The 20,455-nt window shown below is 42.3% G+C and overlaps 1 protein-coding gene across 2 annotated transcripts in view; it reads right to left on the bottom strand.

The window, feature by feature from the left end:
- LOC107221358 (neurogenic locus Notch protein) overlaps window positions 1-20,455 on the bottom strand; it is a 157,305-nt gene that overhangs the window by 107,005 nt on the left and 29,845 nt on the right. For both annotated transcript variants that reach the window (XM_015660315.2, XM_046730798.1), the window contains exon 2: window positions 11,861-11,939. In XM_015660315.2, the coding sequence (XP_015515801.1) occupies window positions 11,861-11,939 (79 nt within the window). The remainder of the gene's footprint in view (window positions 1-11,860; window positions 11,940-20,455) is intronic.

Consider the following 20,455-nt stretch of genomic DNA (forward strand, 5'->3'; position numbering starts at 1 on the left):
CCTTCATAACATCGAAAAATATCCTAATCATTTTCTTTTTCACAATTTTCGGTCTGAAGCTATAGCTGCAGTCACTAAAGATAAGCCAATTACTGAAAAGTATATGTGTGTGTTTTTTTTTATCAAGAGAGGACTTTCTAAATCCTGTTGTTAAAGAGACAAATGTTCCCTCTCACGTTTCACACCATACAAGCATTCACACCATTCGATGCATAATTTATTAACTTGACTCATGAGCGTTAAGTCAGCTCCAACATCGGTGCCTACATTAGACGAGGGTAATAAGTAACGATTGAGTCATCGGAATTAAGTTTTATCAAGGGGTAATCAGTGCCAGCAGTTTGATCATCTGGAGACTTTTCGAAATGGGAAGAAAATCGAGTTTACATACCTCGTTAACATAGGACGCACTTACAGTTCCTGACATCTCAAGCGGGAGTATCACGAATACCATAAAAGCTTTTTCATTCTTTCAACGACCCGAAACCCGGAATAGAGAAAGTCGACGTTGATGTTCTTCCGATCGATTGTCGTTAGCTCCGATTGCAGACTTCGTCTGGAATAAGCGTTCCTGCCGCCCACCCCCCAGCCGAGCGAGTATCATTGTTTCACATTTCGATCGGCGTAAAGGTATCATTACAATAATCGTCCACAAAATAACATACATGGATATCCTCCGCCGCGTTCAAGGCCCGATGGGACCCGCAACCGCGATCACTCTAATAGCGATAATGGGTCGGCAATGGCTCGTGACCGCAGAAATGGAAAATACAAATCGAAAGTCGTTTTGTGATCGACCGCCACCCCCCCGCCTTGTCAGCCACAAGCAATCAGAAAAATCACCAGCGCCTTCGGCTCGCTCTGCATCTTTCGAAATGTTCTAGACACTTCGTACCTCTAATAGCTAAAAGTCCTACTGAATGGCTTCGACGAGCCAACCTGCAGGTAGATGGAGTGGAGCGAAGACCGCTGCATGCTGCCTCATCTGAACGAGGAAGAAAGTTATACCTGCATATACACACAGCCTGACGCGAGCAGGGAATACTAAACAGCGTTAAAGAAGAGGAAGAAACGAAGAGAACACGTGGAGTCTAACCGGCCACCAACTGCACCGCCAACCTGTAGCTCCATCCTTTTCTACACAGACAACGGCGGTATGGACCTGAGCTAACCGAAACCGTGGCTGACCCGGAGCTCTGAACCTGCTAGTGCAGGAGAACCACTTATTCAGATATGCCAGTCGAGAACTCCATTTAGGAATCCTGTAGTTAAAATTGTTCAGACGATCTTGCAGGGCAGTCCGACAGGCCGCGTGGCACGCGATTGAATTTTTGTGGAAAATGGTTGTGGCGAGCAGTCTTAACCTTTTCGACTCTGGTGGGCATTAAGCTGCATACCATTACCAAAAATAGCAGGTTTCGTTTTCTCGTCTTATGTCATCGCTGATCGTACGTGGTTTTTTCTACTTCTTATGATTCCTTGATGCGCCGTATTGACTGTCAGTCGGAATGACCGCGAGCTTTTGGTGTAAGGAACCGGGACTCTTTCAAATGTTAATTCCCTTTCTGCGACGAGGTTCTAAGTTGCGCACGCGTGGGCTCTGCCCGTGAGTTGGTACACCTCGTCTAGGGTCGTAAAACCTCCGTTTCGTTTTATTGGATTCGATCGCCGGTCCTACGCTTGCCTTATTCACATCCCACGGACATCCTCGATTGCTGACGCGTTGAAAGAGACTAGAAACAGAATTTCAAGTAAAACGCTATTTCTTCAATTCATCTCGACATTGGACCACCTCATTGCTCAAAGTCTTCATGTCGGGTGCTCGTGACGACGTATAGAAATGAAGTATGAATCGTATGATACGACTTGGCTATAATATGAAGGAAAAATTACCACTGAGCATGATTCCCAGCTGTATAAAAGAACGTAATTATAATTACCAACTTAATTCCTGGATCAATTTCAGTCAGTCGAGTTTAATTGTCCTCTCTAGCTAGAGGCAAGTAAGAGGAGACGAGGTTGGAAATTACCATAGAACCGTTGGGTAGAGGAGAGAAATTAATTCTTCACGTTGACTAGCGGAGTTGGGACTAACGAATGTGCTTACTTAATTCACTTTAAAGAGGCACCCAAAAATACCACTTCAAATGACCGTGGTCATGCTGACTAAGGTGCCAGTTACTCATTTATAGAGGTTCGATTATTCCCTCTACGATGGACATTCAACAATCACGTTCGCCGTCGAACCCGAAACTAAACTCTTATACAGCCTACACGTGCGGTCATTCATATTGGGATATAACTCGTCCAGCAACCACAGGTTCTAGGCATAAAATAAAAAGCCATAAAACCCGTGGTTTTGTAGAAAAGGATTCGATATCGTAATGGATTTAAGAGAACGAAGTATACCTATTTAAATACAGCAAACCAAGAATGGGATAAGCCAAGACACCCATTTAATCCGTTGGCCGGTAAACCTGATTGTAAGCTGGGACTTACTGGAGCTGGATGTTCAAGTAAAGAAAATTAAGACCGCCTACACAACTTGGCAAAGAAAAATTTTGCAGTCTGAAGCAATTCTTGACTCGATTTTCAATTACTCATATGCACCCTCAGATAATTGCTATTCTATCGTAAATACATGCAACGGCACTTGTACAAACTATATACCCGTACTAAATCAGTGGTACAAACCAACTCGAGTCTCTACAAGATGCAACTTGTAACGCGGCTTGCGAAAAGGATTTGCGAGGAAGTTATTCGTATGCTTATACGTACTTACAAGTACCACATCCAGACCGTGGCTATTAATTATTATTATTAACGCGAGAGCAGCCATCAACTCTTGAAAGATTCGTAGAGAGTTTTCGGAGTTCCTCGGACTGACCAACTTCGAAACAAACCATTTAACGATAAGCTCTGTGCGCATCATATGCGATAAATGAATGAGGGGTTTTGCTCAGATAATTGCTATTTCATATGATAATTTTCAACGGTACAGAATCAGTCAAGAGCGCAGTTTGCACTATTCACAAAACTGGGTATGCAGCTAGATGAGCTCGCGTCGTTAAGTGCAGGCTGCCCGCGTTCTTTATTAAGAGTCAGCCCAAAAAGACAAAACCCCATTATCTTGCCGTTGCAGCAACACAAGCAGATACGCCAAGACTTAGGCATATCCCATGCCTGATGGTCTTTCGGCCCCCGTAAAACACCCAGACAGGTTTGTAGATTTAGGAACAGGTTGGTGAAAATTTACGATCTATTTTACAACGGATATTACCATTATATACCAGACGACCTTTAGAGCCTCGCGCTGCATGCCGATTCCCCTGGATTGCTGCTGTCACGTGTTCAAACTTCTGCAAAGATGTACTATTCCTGGTGTGAAATTGCATTTATATCACACAGCATTTCATGAGCAAAAAATGCGAATGAAATTAACGCTGTCAAATGGCTTCGGGGCAAAAATTAAGTCCGAGGAGAATCCTGCACATCTGATGTTTAATTCCATAGACGAAATTGAGTCTACTCGCGGAAAAGGTTCTGCTGCACTATTGCAAAGTGCATATGATACTCACGTATATGAAATATACGTGAAAATACCGAAAAATGTTCCGTTAAAACGACTGTGACTTTCTTTCTGCGAGTGTTCCGAGCCTGCATGCAAGCATATAGACGTGCAGGCATGTTGAATAACGCGGATAGAAAATGCATCTCGCGTAATGATCTGATACGCGCGCTAGGCTGTCTAAAAATACACCTTCAATTGCGGCAGTGCAATCGATTCCGAACGATCGACCACGGTGCAGGGTAAAATAGTAACGAGCCCACGAGTGACTCGTTCGAATGTATGTGAGTGAAGGCCGTAAGTACCCATACAGTGCAGTTAGCACAGCATTCGCTCACCATACCTATAACATAATGCTAACCTTGCGCACGCAATGTACAAATTTTTTATTTTTTCACACGTCCACCTCGATCTATTTCATGATCTGTTTCGCGGACTGCTTATCATGCATAACTATTAGACTCGACACTCATATCCACCACTTTGCATGTGGCTTAGTCGAAAGAGTTACGTAACGAAAATTATACAACACAAGTTGGAAAAGTTCAATTATAACTGTTAGTCAAGTTCAATGTGATCTATGAATCTTTAACACCTAATACAGAAGTTTACCTAAATTGGCCAACTTTTGAAAGTTCAGATAACTACTTTTTCAGGAGGAACGAAGCATAGCGCGGGCCCAATTTTCAGTAATAAATCAGGTATGGAGTGATAGTTTTTTTTACGCTACATACTTTTGACTATATTGCTGTAAGTCTTATCGCGGACAAAACATATCGTAATGCCTTGCAAGTCGTGCTACATTGCTTAAAGCTTCCTGATAGGAAATTTGTGGAAAAACATGGAGAACATCTTTCATTTAGCTTGAAACAAGGAAAAATGCATAAAACAGAGGGTGGTAAAATTATGTGCGACTGCAGGTGCTAAATAATTTTTCCTGGCAATGTGCGCGCAAGCAATCAACATTGAAGTGTGAAAGCAACGGTGCCTCCGACCGTCTGTGTTGCCGTATCAAGAAGACAAGGCGGTCCATAGAGACAGAGTAAATGGCTATGTAGGCATAAAATGCGAGTAGCACAAACAGCATGAGAATTTGCATGTTCCCTAGCGTTGGGATTTCCGTAAGTCGAGAGGAGAATGAATGGTCTATCCTGCAGATTCGCAACCCAACACAGCTGTCCTCGAACCCGAAGCCATTCCGAAGTACTTGTATATTAAGGAACCAGAAGATGAAGCGACGGACTGCCGACGTCCCGCAATTTATACAAGGCGCGCTGAAATCCCCGATAGCGAGATGACATTGTAAGTTGGTTCTTACGGGAAATCTAAAAGGTATCAGGGCACCAGGAGGTGCTGGGGTCGCTAGCAGCCAGCTTCCCGTTCACATTGATGCCGGTCAGTGACGAGCCGGCGAAATTATTAGAAGCAGCACGCTGCTTCGATCAGCTCAGCGCATCTCAGCTCAGCGTTAGTACAGCACAGGCGGAGCAACGCCAACGCCGTGGCAAGTGACGGAACCTACTCTGCGCTGCGAAGCAATGCATGAGCGCTCCGCGGGGCGAGAGGGAAGGAGAAAGAAAGAGAAAGACGCGCAGTGCGAGCAAAGGAGAAAGAAGAGAGAAAGAGACAGAAGCGACGCGCGTCGTCAGCGCGGGAGGGATGGAGCAAGAGGGGGTGACAAGGGGAGGGACGGCGCATGCGCGGCGGGCGTGGGAACGTCGTGCGCTCAGACAATCTCGGGCCGGACATGCGCGCGGGCGAAGTTAACCGAACGTCGACGAGTCCGCACGACGCTGCAACGCCGTAGGGCATCGTCTGTCAGTGGTTCTCATATCAGGTTTGCGTGAAAAAACAAGATGGACAGCTGCTGGAAGCGAATGTCGCACACCCTTTCCGTATCCTGATTAGATTCTTAATCGCCAAATAAACTTCTGTCCTCAAGTTTTTTACTACAAGGTTGAAAAACTGGAGTTAACCAGCATCGGACTAGCATTATTAAAATAAGAGCACCACTGCGTGGTGGTGAAGTATGATCACTTCCGGTGCACATCTATACATATAAGGCAATGTTCTGGACGTGGAATTGATACGGAGTATCTGTAATGCGCTTCGCGTGCGGAGGAAATTAGTGCATGATCTTTGGAAAATGGAATGACCCAGGTAATTTTTTCATCAAATTGCAGTTTATACCTCATCAGAGTAATTGATCGCCACTGTAGGGTAATGGCATTTCGAGCCGTGCATCGTGGCGTGACAGACCTGTTCACCGAGGGTTGAGGGGATGGGGAGTCGTCTGTGGGCTGAGGGTTTGGGCGTCTGGTTCGTCGATGGGGCGGATCCCTTCTTGAGGATCCATGAGGATCCATCTTGCCACACACGCTCTCAAGATGACAACCGATTCTCCCATCGATGTCATCGCCATGCACTTTGGAGGATTCGCCAGTGATCCTTGTGCAACAATTGGTGGTCCTCAAGGATTTGACGTTTAAAATTCATCCCAGTAAAACAAAATTTGGCGTCTGTCCATAGAGAAAGAAGAAAAAGAAACCAAAATCTTGCAGCTAATTCCTATCTGAGATAAAAAATCATGGAGTATATGTTTGCCTTCCCAATAGAGGTATGTCCTTTCCGCTCTTTCTTCGTTTAATATTTAGCCTGCAGTCAGTGATGTTGCCAAACGTCCGGTAAACGTAAGCTGACTCGTCGCGCATTCGTGTAAAAACTGGTGTTAGAATTTCCAACTTCCGGTGGTAGACCCACGCGAGGGATAAACTGTATCGACGACGACTACGACACTGCGTATGGCGCCAGTTTCCTTGAGGAAACCACGTGACACTCAAGCGTGCGACGCAATGCAACGTCATTCTGATAACGTCCAAACATATCTACCCGCGACCTAAGCAACATCGTGCTCTGGTTTAAACCTCTGCGGTTCACTTTTTATCAAGGTTTTACTACACGCGATAAACATACGAAGAGTGTGAATGTAAACCTCATACCCTAATTGAACTCTATGTATAGACGTGAACTACACGTTACACAGACTTTAGAGGAAGACACCTGTGAAATAATGAAGAGCAAAGAAAGAAGAATATAAATAAATGAAGTACTAATGCATAAGATATCCTGAGACCGCGGTGAAGGAGGAGAAAACTAAGGAATCGGGCAAAACGATGGAGAGACGGTGGCTGCAAAAACGACCCGCTGGTACTGAAAGGGAGCTTGACTGAAAAAAAGATCGCCTAGTGTACGTGTTTCGTTTCGGCCGCCGAAGAAAACATTTGAGTATATGTTGAGCCACATAGCCATACTTTATTTTTTCAGTCAACGGCTTTGTCACGATGGCATCGCTGCAACCGCTTGCAAAATGCCGTGAGCATTAATTTTCGCTATTAATATGCTTCCAATCAATTTTATTAAGAGACTTGGAAGGTCTGCATTTCTCGGATAAATTGAAAATAATTCCATTTGCATGGGTTTGATCATGAAATATTGAATGGTCTAATGGTCTGATAGTACGTTGAGACTGTCAATCGAATGGTTAAAAGCATGACGAAACGATGCAGTACAGACGCGTAAGAATAGATGACGATAAGCATTTATTAGTTTCACACAATTTGGTTACATCAGTTGACCAAAAACACGTGGTTTCAAGTTCGCGAGAAAAGGGAAAAACAACATTATTATATATCTTCCAATCGAGCGAACCCTTTCGTCAAAAAGGTGCTCGACCGAAGCTAAGCTCTCCTGGTCACGTGGCCAGGCACGCGGCTTTCCCCACCCTCTAAACCCCCCGTGGACCAACGCCGCGTGTTCATCCGTCTGTCTGTTCGTCCGGTTGCCGAGATTCCCGGGAGAGAGGGGAAAACACTGAATTCACTGTGTGCGGTGTACATCCCGCTCTGTTGTTCTCATCATTTAACCAACGCTCGCAGTTTTAACTTGCCACATTGTCAAGTGCCTCGGGCGGACATTGTTGTACCATTGGATTACGGACACTTGCCCCTCAACTGTATCTACGAACCCTCGTCAGCTGGGTTTCTTGAATATTTAAAAATAACTGACCATAAATTGAGCACAACAGACACAAAAACACCCTGACGTAGTCCAAAACCTACCGAAACTCCGCTTCAGATATCGCGTCATCGCAGCAAACTGGAAATGCTTTGCCACCAGATTTGCCACGAAACTGGTACACTCTGTAATTGTATTTGCTATAAAAACCAGATTTTGATAATGATGCAGGATCCTGTTCAGACCCAACTTTCGAAAAATATCGTCAATACGGGGGCTACGAATTTTAAAGTATCACAAGCGTCCGTTGGTTACAGATTCAGTCTATATACGATGGCAGTACGAGCTGATGGATGCTATTCATCAGGTTCTCACCCTTCCTTGGGCTACCCTATGCCCACATTTGGACCCTACACCACCACAACCGATCGAAATCATCTAGCCGTGAGGGCAATTGTTATTGTGGCCATTATTCGAGTCGCCTCCGCCCCTTCAGCATCGACTAGACCCCAAACTCAGCATCTGTGCACTGGGATATGTATAGGGGGCAGGGTCTAAGCCAATGGCCACCGATGTTTCAACTCTCCAATAGCAATTGATGACCGTCGTTTGTCGGCGATGCTATCAGCGTCGTTGGATTTCTCGAGTTGTTCTCTCTCCAGTCTCCCCATCTTTCTCTTTCCCTCTTCTTCTTCTTCTTCTTCTTCTTCTTCTTCTTCTTCTTCTTCTTCTCTCTCTCTCTCTCTCTCTCTCTCTCTTTCTCTCTGTGCGGGTTTGAATTCATATAGCTGTTCCTACAAGGTGATTCACCGGAGTACGCATGCACCTCAACCGGAAGTCAATTTCGGCTTGGATCGGATTCTGCCTAATTGAAACGAGCACTTCCGCCACAAACGCGATGAGAACCCCTTGCTTCGTAGCCGCGGTGATCGTCGTGTGTAATAAAATGAAACAAATGTTAACACACGAGGAAAGGCTCGCAGAGGCGGAAAATGAAATCACATATTGCGAAGTGTGAGAGATGGAAATTTATGGGTTATCCCACAGGATCGAAAAATACTGCACGTATTTACTGCGACTACTAATGCCGACGTGGAGCTGACCATCCGGCACACTCCTGCACTTTTACAAATATGCAGCAGCAGCACCGTCGCAGTGGCAGGCTGCACGCGTGCGTGTAATCAATTCTATCCTACAGGATACAACAGGCCATTCGGGCATTTAGTATGGATAGGTGTAATATATCATACACAGTAATCTTTCTAGGCGGTAAAAAAAAAGAACACAAAAAAGTATCGCTCTATGTGCCGGCCGCCCGGTGCTTCAGTAAGTATACAGTACCTCCAACCAATCTCGCCGCTCGTGGACGTGGCTCAGGATACATGTATATACCTGTACTTTAATCGCTCCGAGATTACCCAGAGACTAGTTGTTCGTCAGGTTCGTAAAGCATAAACTTGTCCGTGGAGTGGATGTAGGTATACCATAAGAACTGAAATTTTCAAGAAAAAACGCTTCTTCACCTACACAACATTTATCCTATGAAACAACAAAATCGCATAATGACTAGGATAAGTCAGAAACTACGGTAAGTTAAAACCGCTGTCCAGACATCGTAAACTTCTTCAAGTTCATCCGATCTGAGAAGTGCATTACAAAACTTGACGCTATTCTCTTCAAATTTCACTGCATGTAAACAGTTATACTACTACAGTTGGATACTTATGCTCCGAAGTACTCGAAGCATCTTTGACCTCAAGTCGCACACGGTTAGCCGGAAGGGAAGCGAATGCAGTGGACACGACACAGTTCGTATCTTGGATCGTATTCATTGCCATCGGTAATCTCGTCGACAGGTTGATCCGAACCTGGTGCATACAGTAACCGGAAAGTCCGGATGGCGGTTAATACGCGGATGCAAATGGGTGCCGACAGCGACGAAGAGAAATTCTTTTTTCCTGTTAAGATTATATCGGCTATCTAGATTTATCGATCCTCGCAAGGGTGGTTGGAGAAAAAGTAATGCATGACGGTTTCATTCCAGTAGCGATAGGACTCGGAGACTGAAACAATCAGCTAGCCGCAAACGCCACTTCCCTTTGTCATACCGACAGACCGAAATCATAAGGATCGTAGAGATTGGACGAGGTTAGCCATAATTAGCAAGTTGTGCTGCATGGAGCCAGATACTAAGTTTGAGGCTTCACTTAGGTATTGTGGTTGCGTTGAAGATATTCTTCTTCAGACAGTGAAGTAAAGAAGAATAAAAATGGCCAGCGTAGCTGTAACCGGGATTCGGAGGTAAATCGTCCTTAGAATTCGACTCCCATTTTTACAGACTTTTGACGGAACGCCAAATAGACGATCACAGTTTTGAGACTAAGGCACGTGGCATGAAGAATACGAAGCCCGCATGTACAGCCGCACGTCTTATACCGCAAGACATGAAGAAGTTACATCTGAGCTATGTAGGGGAACGATACCTTGCATGGCGTGGGCACAAAGGTCGCGCGAGTGAGCAAGAATGGATTCATAGCACTAATTACTCGGGCAATTAAACGTAATGCAGGGTGAGTTGCAGTTTAATGCAGCCGGCTGGATTGAGCTCGGATTCTAACATTTGCTTTCCGAATGGAATTCGCTTCGTGACTCGTTCCGAATTTGCGAGTCCGCTGACTGAACTTGCTGCAGTAATTTCCTGCAGATTCTGTCAGTGTCAACAAACTTGAAATTCTCAATGATGAGAGTGAAATAGCCGAGGAATATATGTAGTTGGAGAGTTATGCAGCTTCGAGCTTCTTCTCAATCAGTTAAATGCAAATCGCCATTATTACAATCATCGTTGCGGCTGTCGTGACGAAGCAAGTCAGACAGACAGACAGACATATTGTTTCACTTACAGTGAACGAAGAACGAACCAACCAACGGAATTGTACAGTGAGCTCAAAAAGTTGGCCAAAACCTCGCTGGTTCATCTCAAATGTTTATTTAAGGATCGAACGGCCCCTCATGATCATGACTCGCAACTTTCTCACGAATTGATATATTCAACCTTTCTTTTTCTATCAAGCCCTTTCCTCCTTTCCTATGCATAATAACGCCGCAAGAAATACTCAATGACAAAGGTCATCCCAAATTCTTTTGCAAGAGCTGCGAACAAGCCATGCTGACAAACTTGAAGTCACTGCCCTGAAGACTTCACAAGGTGGAAATCAAGCTGGTGACGAACTCTAGCACAGGCTCTTTAGAGACAGACATAGGGGTAATTTCAAAGCGTCACCGAGTCACGATCCTCGACGACTGGTAGAATTATTACCTCGATTACCACTTCTCATCTAGCCATAAACTCCCACGTCATAACCTCTTAACCGTTCCCTGACTTCCTTCAGCGTTGAACAGCCGTTCCGCTATAGTTTCTTCTTCATCTTCCATGTGTGAAAAACCGACGACCATAGACGAATTATACATACATTGTCGTGATGACTGTCAACTATCGAAACATTGTGAGTCGATTGCCAATCTTGAAATTTACATGGCAAGAGCCGTGATGACTAAATAAACATAAATATTGATGCATCTGGAAACGAACGGACTCAAGAATAATCATTCTCTAGAAACTGGACGATCGTTACTCTGGTTTAAGAGAAAATGTAAAGGTGTGAGCTTGGCTTTCGTGTAAAACCCTTGAGCTAAAAGAGATGACCCGGCAAACCGCGTGAACCACGGGTGAGGCCTGACCTCTGAGAGGTGGTTTCTTTGCTCTTTGTGAAATGACGTCGATGGTCTTGCAGCGGTTTGGCACGCTGCCCTTAGGCGATCGGATCTTATTCTTGAGGGACTTCTGACCGTCTGACCGATCGCTCGACCAGCAAAATTACGACAATACCACATAACGCGAGAGTTCACCTCGTGCCTCGACTCGGCCGGTTGGTAAATGAGAGCTCGGCATAAAGCTATCATTACTAGTCCAAGTATTATACGAATATAAGTGCCACCGCCCCAGGGCCAATGCTTTTCACGGATCGTTTCCCCCTCGCAACACCCTGCGTGGGAGGCTGGCTGTACCGCTGTTCTCGCATTCCATCTTTGCGGGCCAGTTACCCGAGTGTATCCGACCTACTCCTCTCCTCGTTGCTCAACGCGCCATTCGCGAACAATGTTTTGCCAGTGTGTTCGGGGGGTAAATCTGCCCCTGATACTTTCGAAAAGTCATATTTCTAATTGATAGATTAATAATTTGATTAATTATTCATGCAATAACTTGGCTCAAGGACTTACTTGCAATACAACTCCCCACGAGGGGATGACACGCACACCCCTCCATTCTTGCAGGGACTCGGAGAGCACGATACGAATCCTGTAACACATAAGAAAATTCCATTAATGATATAAGAAAAGTTTTTACGTCGAGGAATATTATTCCGTTACGATATCAGAGATCGTATAGCTGTTTTCGAACGTGGCGTCTGCACTTCCAAACTCCAAATAATGTGTAATAGTGTTGAGAAACGGTGGATCAGACGCGAAAATTTTAATGGATATAAATGAACGAGCGAATCAGTATTCCAAATTAGAGTGTATACGACTACCAGCCAGAAATAAATGTCAGATTTTCCCGCATTTCATATAAAAAAAAATTACAGGTATCTTGGCATGGATTTCTGGTATTGTATTGCTAAACCTACAATCGAAGACATAACAAATATTTGATGTATTTTTATTTGCAAGTATTTCAGATGTTGCATTTTGAAGTAGGAATTGTGCATTGCTATGAGCGAGAGCTTTATTCAATTTCAGAGTTCATAATTTCAATATGTATTAAAGAATTTATTCAGCAGCAGGTACATCTTATAAACTTATTGATAATAACAAGTGACAGTATTTCGCGACTACAATCGATGAGAAGAGTGAATATTCACAATCTCTAAAAAAGTATTGTTATCAATTATTTCACGGTTCCAAATTAGTACTTAATATCACGTTGGAGAAAGCGCAATGATCTGCTCTTCGATGACTCTTTCTCTCTTTGGGGATTCTGACTTGCACTGTCCACATTAGCTTTTTTTCGTTGTGAATTTTCTCGCTTTATCATAACAATACTCATATCTCGCCGACTCGCTTAATTCAGGCATTCAAATATTGCAAAATAGTGAATCTTTCTGGATTTCTCGTTAAGTACTTTACCGTTACCATACTGAGACAAGTGTGTAGTTAAAATGACTATTTTTCAATTAGGAACTTTAGCCAAATGCCGCGACAACTACGTAACGTAGTTGCAGATGAACTATGTCAATACTAACAACGCTCATACGCATGAAAATCACACATCATCCATAACAGAAAATATTTAACTAGGCTGTGCAGAATGGTCAAGTCAACTGCACAAAATATTCAAATAACCTTCTTTTACAGTTTCAATTCGTACTATGTGCGAATGGTCAGATACCCGACGTGCCTTTTTTCAACGCAACCTCAACCTCGCAAAATTTCATCTAATGTCACGAAGCACCAACAAATTCCCGGGTTTTTCCGGTATTCCTGTATTTCTCGAAGCGCGTATACCCTGATCTGATTTTTTACTGATTACGATCGAAGTGAACTTTCATATTTTGGCTCACGCAGAGAGAGTCAACCGAACGACAAAAACTATTGGCGGGAGCTCGACACGGATTGACGAGATTGTAGAGTGAATCCACCCCGTTTCTCTCTCTCCCTCTTTCTCTCTTTCGTCTGTATAAAACGACGTTTACGTACACGCATAACACGGATCAACCGCCTACGCACATCCTGTTTAAACGTCAGCCGGAACTCGGTCCACGTGTGCAGCGAGCTTGCAGTTGATTTTACGCATATCAAGTAAGATGTAATCAGCAAAGCGAGTCGCACGCAATTCTTAAACTTTAATGATTGGTGCCCGTAACTTCAGACCACAACTGATTTATATTTCGTTCATGGTCTTTCAAATTCGACAGAAAGAATTAATAAATTTCAGGCTAAAGACTGTCGTTACAAGCTGTGTAATAAAATTTGATTTGAACTGCTCGTAAACTTGAAACATAAAATGTTGATTATCGACAATTGCTTGCAAAGCAGTGATGACCAAATGGTTAATTATGTATTACAATAACATCCTAGAGTGCCATTAAACCAGACGTAAACAAGCTGTGTAGTACAACAATAATTTGCGTTCTTTCATGCAGTCGTAAACTTGAATTTGAAAAATTAAACTAATACTAGTATTCGAGTGTGCTTTCTTGAATCGCACAGAATCTTTTTCAAACTAGAGCTGGCCTATGATTGAGTTGTAAATGTGCGGAGGAAAAGTTTGCGCACTTATTGCCAACCCGATAGCGAATAAATATGTGGACCCTTGAAATTTAAAATTTGTTTTCAAATAAAAATATCGGAAACTTTTAACACAAGGTTACACAGAATGCAGGGTTCGTGTTTCCTTGCGATAAATGTACCTAGGTATTACAGATTTCCTTACTCGCCGCAAAGGCTTCAACGCCAGACCACGATCGCGTTTCTCGAACAAGGTACACGATATTCACCCATGTAAATAGATGTATAATATGGAAACGAATTAGGTATGGAGTCGATGATTAATCATCGCTTTGGTGTTGGTAATATTCAACACGTGATAAAAAAAATTCTTGCTACCCATACGGGTGCGATGTTAATTATAAATTTATGGCTTATTGCTAGCAATAACTTTCCACGACTGCAAAACATCGTACACGATGTGGAAAAATGGAGGATACAGTACAGCGAAAGACAAATATCAGCAATATCTAATATTGAAACAGACAAAGGATTGATTGAGAGTCACTGTCTCATCACATCGTGCACAGTGTAAAGCCTGGTGGTGTGGTGACGTATAAAACGTGAAAGCAAGTGTCGTGCGCCGACAAACCTCCTTTTTAGCACAAGTATCGCCACAATGAACGCTAATTCGTTCATGGTTGTGAACAACTCGATTCTCGTTCTGTGTACAAGCCTCAATTCTGCGTAAGCAATGAAAATTCTTGCGAGTAGTTATGTCATTTATCCCGATCAGAAACCTTGGAATAATGTCAAAATAATTATTACCGTGAAGCACGAATGATCAGCAAGACGTATCCCACATAAAACTTTGAGAGCCAACAAGACCACTGATAAAAATATCAAGACTGTAAATATGACTGGTTGATCCGGAGTAACGATTTGACAATTCAATTACTCTGAAGCCAGCTTCTTGAAGCGCAGAGATACAGGATGCTCCGAAGTAAAAATTGTCCACGGTATGCTCGCAGAAAGAATTTGGTCTTGGAAACGAATTTTCTGGATTAATATACTTCCGATCAAACACTATTTTCACACAACGAAAAACTTTAGTTGATTTTATAGAGCGCAAATCACAAAATGGTTTAGTAATGTCTAATTTTAAGAAGAGGTTTGACACCACAATTCCATAGATTCCGTTGCGATTGCGAAATCAGATCTACGCAGTGAAATCATTTTATAAAGATTGAAAAGTGATTGTTTAATTGTTCTAACTGAAAAAATCATCGTCTGATTTCAATTTGTGCTACATAAATTAAATGCCACTTTAAACAACGGTAGAAAAATATGCCATTGTGAATTGACTGGCTGATTCAATGATATTAGGCCACGATGATTTAGTTCTACTGATTATACTAGACAGATGTCTGGAGCTCCTAATAACTGCTCATCTTACTTCTCTTGCGAGAAAGGATTTTTAACGCGTTACGGAAAGTATTTTGCTACTTCAACAAAAAATCTTGTAGATTTACGACGTAAAATGTTATTCGAGAGCAAAAATCAATTAGCAACTCGCATAGTTTCGTAAATTTTACTAATCTTTATCCACCAAATAGACTTAGCAAACTGTATGGAGCGATTTAGTTGAATCTATCATAGGGTATTCAATACTTTAATAATACCATGAAAAAAGCATTATTTCACTAAATTAGCTAAATTAAAATCGCGACTTTGGATTTATAAATATATTTTATTCCACGGAGAGAAATTTTTAGTTCCGGTTACCTCTCAGTCCTTACCTATTTTCATTTTTTACCACAATCGAAAAATATAGTTCTAGGTACAAAATGAAAATTAGTTTTGTAGCTGTTACCGGAAAGTCTAGTATCCGTTACTATTCTTTCTCATTATCATCACTGTTACTATATTTTCTTGTAACTGTTGCGAAAATTTATTGCTTGTGCAACAATAAATTGACGTTAAAGCCTTATTTAACTAAAAACGAAGAGTAAACCTCAGAAACTGACTTTGCGTTGCAATTACCAAAAAAGGATCGACGATAGCGCAAAATGTTTACGCGTACCTCGTTTTTCGTAATTCCAACAATATTCAAACAGTTTTTTTAACGATACCTGTTTTACTGAATTTTTCTAGTTACTATAACAAATGAAATTTTTCTCACTGTCGGTTACATTTTGTTTTTGCAATTTTGAAACAACTACTTTATCAATTTTGGTATTTACAACAAATAAAATATTATGTTCCAACGAGGAAACTTTCTACAAAATGTTTCTACAAATTGATTTATTTGGAAAAGCAAAAAGTTTTCTCCGAGTGTGATGACGGTTGTTGAAAAGGGGGGGACAAGAGACATGTGTTGGATCGGCAGAAAAATCGGTGAATATTGAACCGCGGTGTATAACCTAAGTCCGACGGAGTTATCGGAGTCGGCAATGTTATAAGCACAAGTCGACGGATGACATCACTTAAACCAAACCAGGCTCGCCGACAAATCTTCGCATCCTCTAACGCCCTCGTTTACTTAAGCCAAGTGTATTATACCCACCATCACTGTGACATAGTGTTTCCTACAAAGCTAATATATTAGTAATTTGAATTTAGATGGGGCGATTATCGCTCCCACGTTCTGCCCTCAACTCGCGAGAGAGCAAACTCAGACGGTGAGGATAGAGCCTCTCCATTTCGCCGATCTCGGCTCGTTCGAGAGAGTGAAACAGTTTGTTCGAGATAAAGGCGGGAAATTTAACGACGGAAATGAGATACTCATCGTAGCTTCGTTACACAGTGTGAAGCAAAAATGAGACGGTATTTCTGCAGTGTTATGTGCACAAGCATTTATGGATCCGGTATCACTGAAAGCATGCACATAATTAAACTATTCGTGTTTTCTGCCTCTGCACGAGGAAAGAACCAAATCCCAGTGATTAACCGCACTCTATCGTCGTTGCTTTTAAAAACTATTATGCAGCACAACATAAGGCAAATTTTTTCTCAAGCATTTACATGTTGAATTTCACAACGACGTTTCATAGCCTATCATTAAAAGAATAAAAAAAAAAAATTCATAATAATTATAGATACATATTTCATATAACGCCTTAACGACCGCCACAAACTTTGACTCGAATCACCGGTAAGGTAGCGTTTAATTTATACCCGTTAAAAAGTAAAAGTTGGGCTCATTTAAATCGCTATTGACGATCAACGAAGATGTATCATTTTTTCTCATTCCAGAAGCACAACGCAATTTCGTCGACTAACTGATCAGGCAGTTCATCTTGAGAGTAAATTTTCAATCACGTTGTCATACAATCAGAATAATATTGACGAAGCAATTTGTCATTACCATTTATTGATGTAATCCATCAATGCGAGTGGTTAACAATCCGTCGACGAAGCGTACTTCCAACTTGAACATTCAAATATATACTGCTTAAACTCACTTCTGGAGAGGTGAAATGACGCCTCAAGACTCGATTATCATACTTGAAGTGCGTTAACGGAACTTCGTATGACTTCAGGCCTTGTTCAAGGGAAGTGATTAAACATTCACTTACCGATTTTGAACCTGACCTCAAAAATCATTGAACTACCCTATCGATGTTAAAAGAGATTTGAGAGGAATGTGCGAATCTTCGAAAGGACTAAATTTAGGACAGTGAACGCTGGTTTGCACACTTTTATCTACAAGTACGTCCGTGTACGCAAGTCGCAAGCACGGGTATAAGTCACTGGTTGAGCACAGCCGCAGATGTTCACATCCACATGCACACACGCATCGATGTAATATAGTTACACGTGCTCATAATCCGGTGCAAGAGAATATGCGATATTCACGCGACGAGACCTACTCCCCCTCCCCTCCTCTCTCTCTCTCTCTCTCACTCTGAAAGGTCGTGACTTCGGTCCGCCTTCATTAACGCAGCCTCAGCTGAGTACTCTGAAGAACTATCGAGCAAATATCCGTCGTCGTGAACTTCAACGCCATATCTTTTACGTTCTTGGAGACTCTACTCGTCGTTGTATTACAATGAATCAGATGCTACAGATGACGTTCAAGGTATATTAACAGGAGTTGAAAATCTTGGACAAAATAAAGGACGTTACAGTCTGGTGTGAAACGTTCGTCGTATGTAATTGAAAAACATACCGAAGTACCTGCAATCTAGTGACACTGCGCTTGAATTGAGTATTTAAACCTTTGAAGCGTACATTTTTCCTGGCCGTTAAATTCCTTGAAACTGATTACAAAAATGGGGCCTGATCCGAGAAACTCTCAACATTCAACACGGCGGACTGAAAATGTGAAAGTTATCGAAGTGGCGCAAAAATAAACACTCGTAGGTTTCTTGGGTCACCAGATAGGATTAGATCCGCTATTTTGAATTTTGAAATTTTGTCATCGGGTTCGTTTTTAGAAACATAAAACTCTAGATTATCGAGTTCTACTTTTCCGGTCTCCATAAACTTTCCAGAATTACACTTATTATGTAAAAAAACAAAGAAATTTTCAACACTTTTTTTATTTATAGCGCTCACTATATTCGCGGAATCATCATCATAATCTCTCTTAAAACATCTACATTGACATCTAAGAAGTCCAAGTATGCAAAAAAAAAAAAAAAATGACATCGATATCTCAAAAACTGAATGTAAATCTTGAATCATCGATTCAAAAAATGTGTCTCATACATGAGACGCTGTGCCGCAGAGTGTTAAGGTTATGAACCATCCGGTTTTCCAGCCGTGAATCTGATTCAGTAATTTCCTTCACTAGTAGCTAATGGATCTCTTCTTCGTTGGTGGGCGACTCCTGTCTTCATGTTTAATTCTTACGTCCGTGTGGGTGGAACGATTCCTCGCCGAGTATAACAAGTCGCATCCATCCCACGCTGATTGCGAGAACATTGCACCGGGAGTTTGCAATACACCCTGAAGTTGTCCGAATTCTTTTGGCAGTTTTACACAAAAATCTACGACATCCGCCTTAACTTTACCTACCTGTTGTTGCTCACGCGTGACAAGTTAAATTTTCGCCGGGTTTTTGTACACAATTATAGCAAAATCAATTGATATTGGAGTCTTCCATGCGAGCCGTGAAGAAACCGCTTCTGAGTCAAGTGGATACGAGATGTAATCAAATTCACGTGATGGAACGTTTGCACGAATTCATCGATCCTAATTACGGATTGTACCGCAGTCGTTATTGCGTTATTGCGTAAAACACTAAATAGACGCAGGCATGCAGATGGTCAGCTTGCGTATGTACGGCACGCCAATTAGACCGTAGAGAGAGGAAAATTTACTGTAGGCAGGTAACGGTGAACGTGTTTATTCTGAACCGAGTAAATCGGTAATCGATATGTTTCGGGCCTTCAGAGGACCTGAACGTCCTGCCGGCTGCGAGGCCATCCACTGGTACTCGACTTTTTATTCGCGTTATCGTTCTTAATTCACGTCTCACACCGCGCCACCTTTGAGACCGGAAACGAGCGGCGTCGTAAAGTCATTCGAAAAAGTACCGCAAACCCGCAACGTTACTCTGTTTATTTATAGGTCTGGGATTAATTTCTGGGGAGAAGAAAATAAAAAAAAAAAAAATTAAACAAACAACTGTTCTTGATTCATTTCACGATTCGCAGAGCTGTTTGTGGATTTTATTTCCATTCTCAGATACGGAAAATATTTTTTTCGTTTCTTTGACATGACCTTGCAAAAGGTGTGAAAGTTGAAAAACAGCTTGAACTTTGTCCGGAGTTCGGAAGAAATATACATTGTTAAAGAAATGATGGCTATTAAGTGCCGTTCTTCAAGCTATAATAAAGCACTCTTTTGATGTCGCGTATGAAACTGTTTTTTGCCGCTACTCAATGGCCAAGAGCGCGACTGATGAAATTGATAGCAGAGACCAAGTCTTGTGACCACGGTGTTCAACGTCGTTCCAAGTAATTCCCTTCGTCATGCAGAACTTCTACACAATACCATAAAATGGTTCAACGATTAAAATGAATTCAGAAACCGATTCGAGGTGACTCTCTTACTCCATGAAAGAGTTGCGAATACGTTTTTTGCGACAGTCTTCTCTGTGTGGTGATTTACAAGTGACTAAAAATTGTATAATGTAAGGCATGTGACAGCATGTGAAGAGTCGTGCATCATATCCGCAGTGCTCAACGATTACGTCAGCGGCGAATAACGAGCTCTGTCACTGGGGCTGCTGCAGCCGGATCGCGTCTTGACCAAATCGTCTCCTTAATGACACTTTTCATAATACAGCCAATTAAAATCTCTGCAATAAGCCAGCGGCGATGCGCGTTAATCTGTAAAGACTCTTTGTTCGCACCCGAAACCAACGGGTTCGATCACGAACGGCAAAAGTAGAGAATGGGACACAGCGAAGCAGTCGATCGGATTAAAAATAAAATCATCAATCTCGAGGTAAGGAATTCGAGATTTCAATAAGCCATCTGCTATTTCCAGCTTTCTGAGTTTTCCAGATCACCGGACGCCGAGATTAGATTTCAAGATACCGGAGTCTACGGTACAATCGAGGCTCCTAACGATGAAATTGAGGGTCGTCTCACCTGT

Source organism: Neodiprion lecontei, chromosome 2 (genome assembly GCF_021901455.1).
Source record: "Neodiprion lecontei isolate iyNeoLeco1 chromosome 2, iyNeoLeco1.1, whole genome shotgun sequence".
In the NCBI taxonomy this organism is placed as follows: Eukaryota; Metazoa; Arthropoda; class Insecta; order Hymenoptera; family Diprionidae; genus Neodiprion; species Neodiprion lecontei.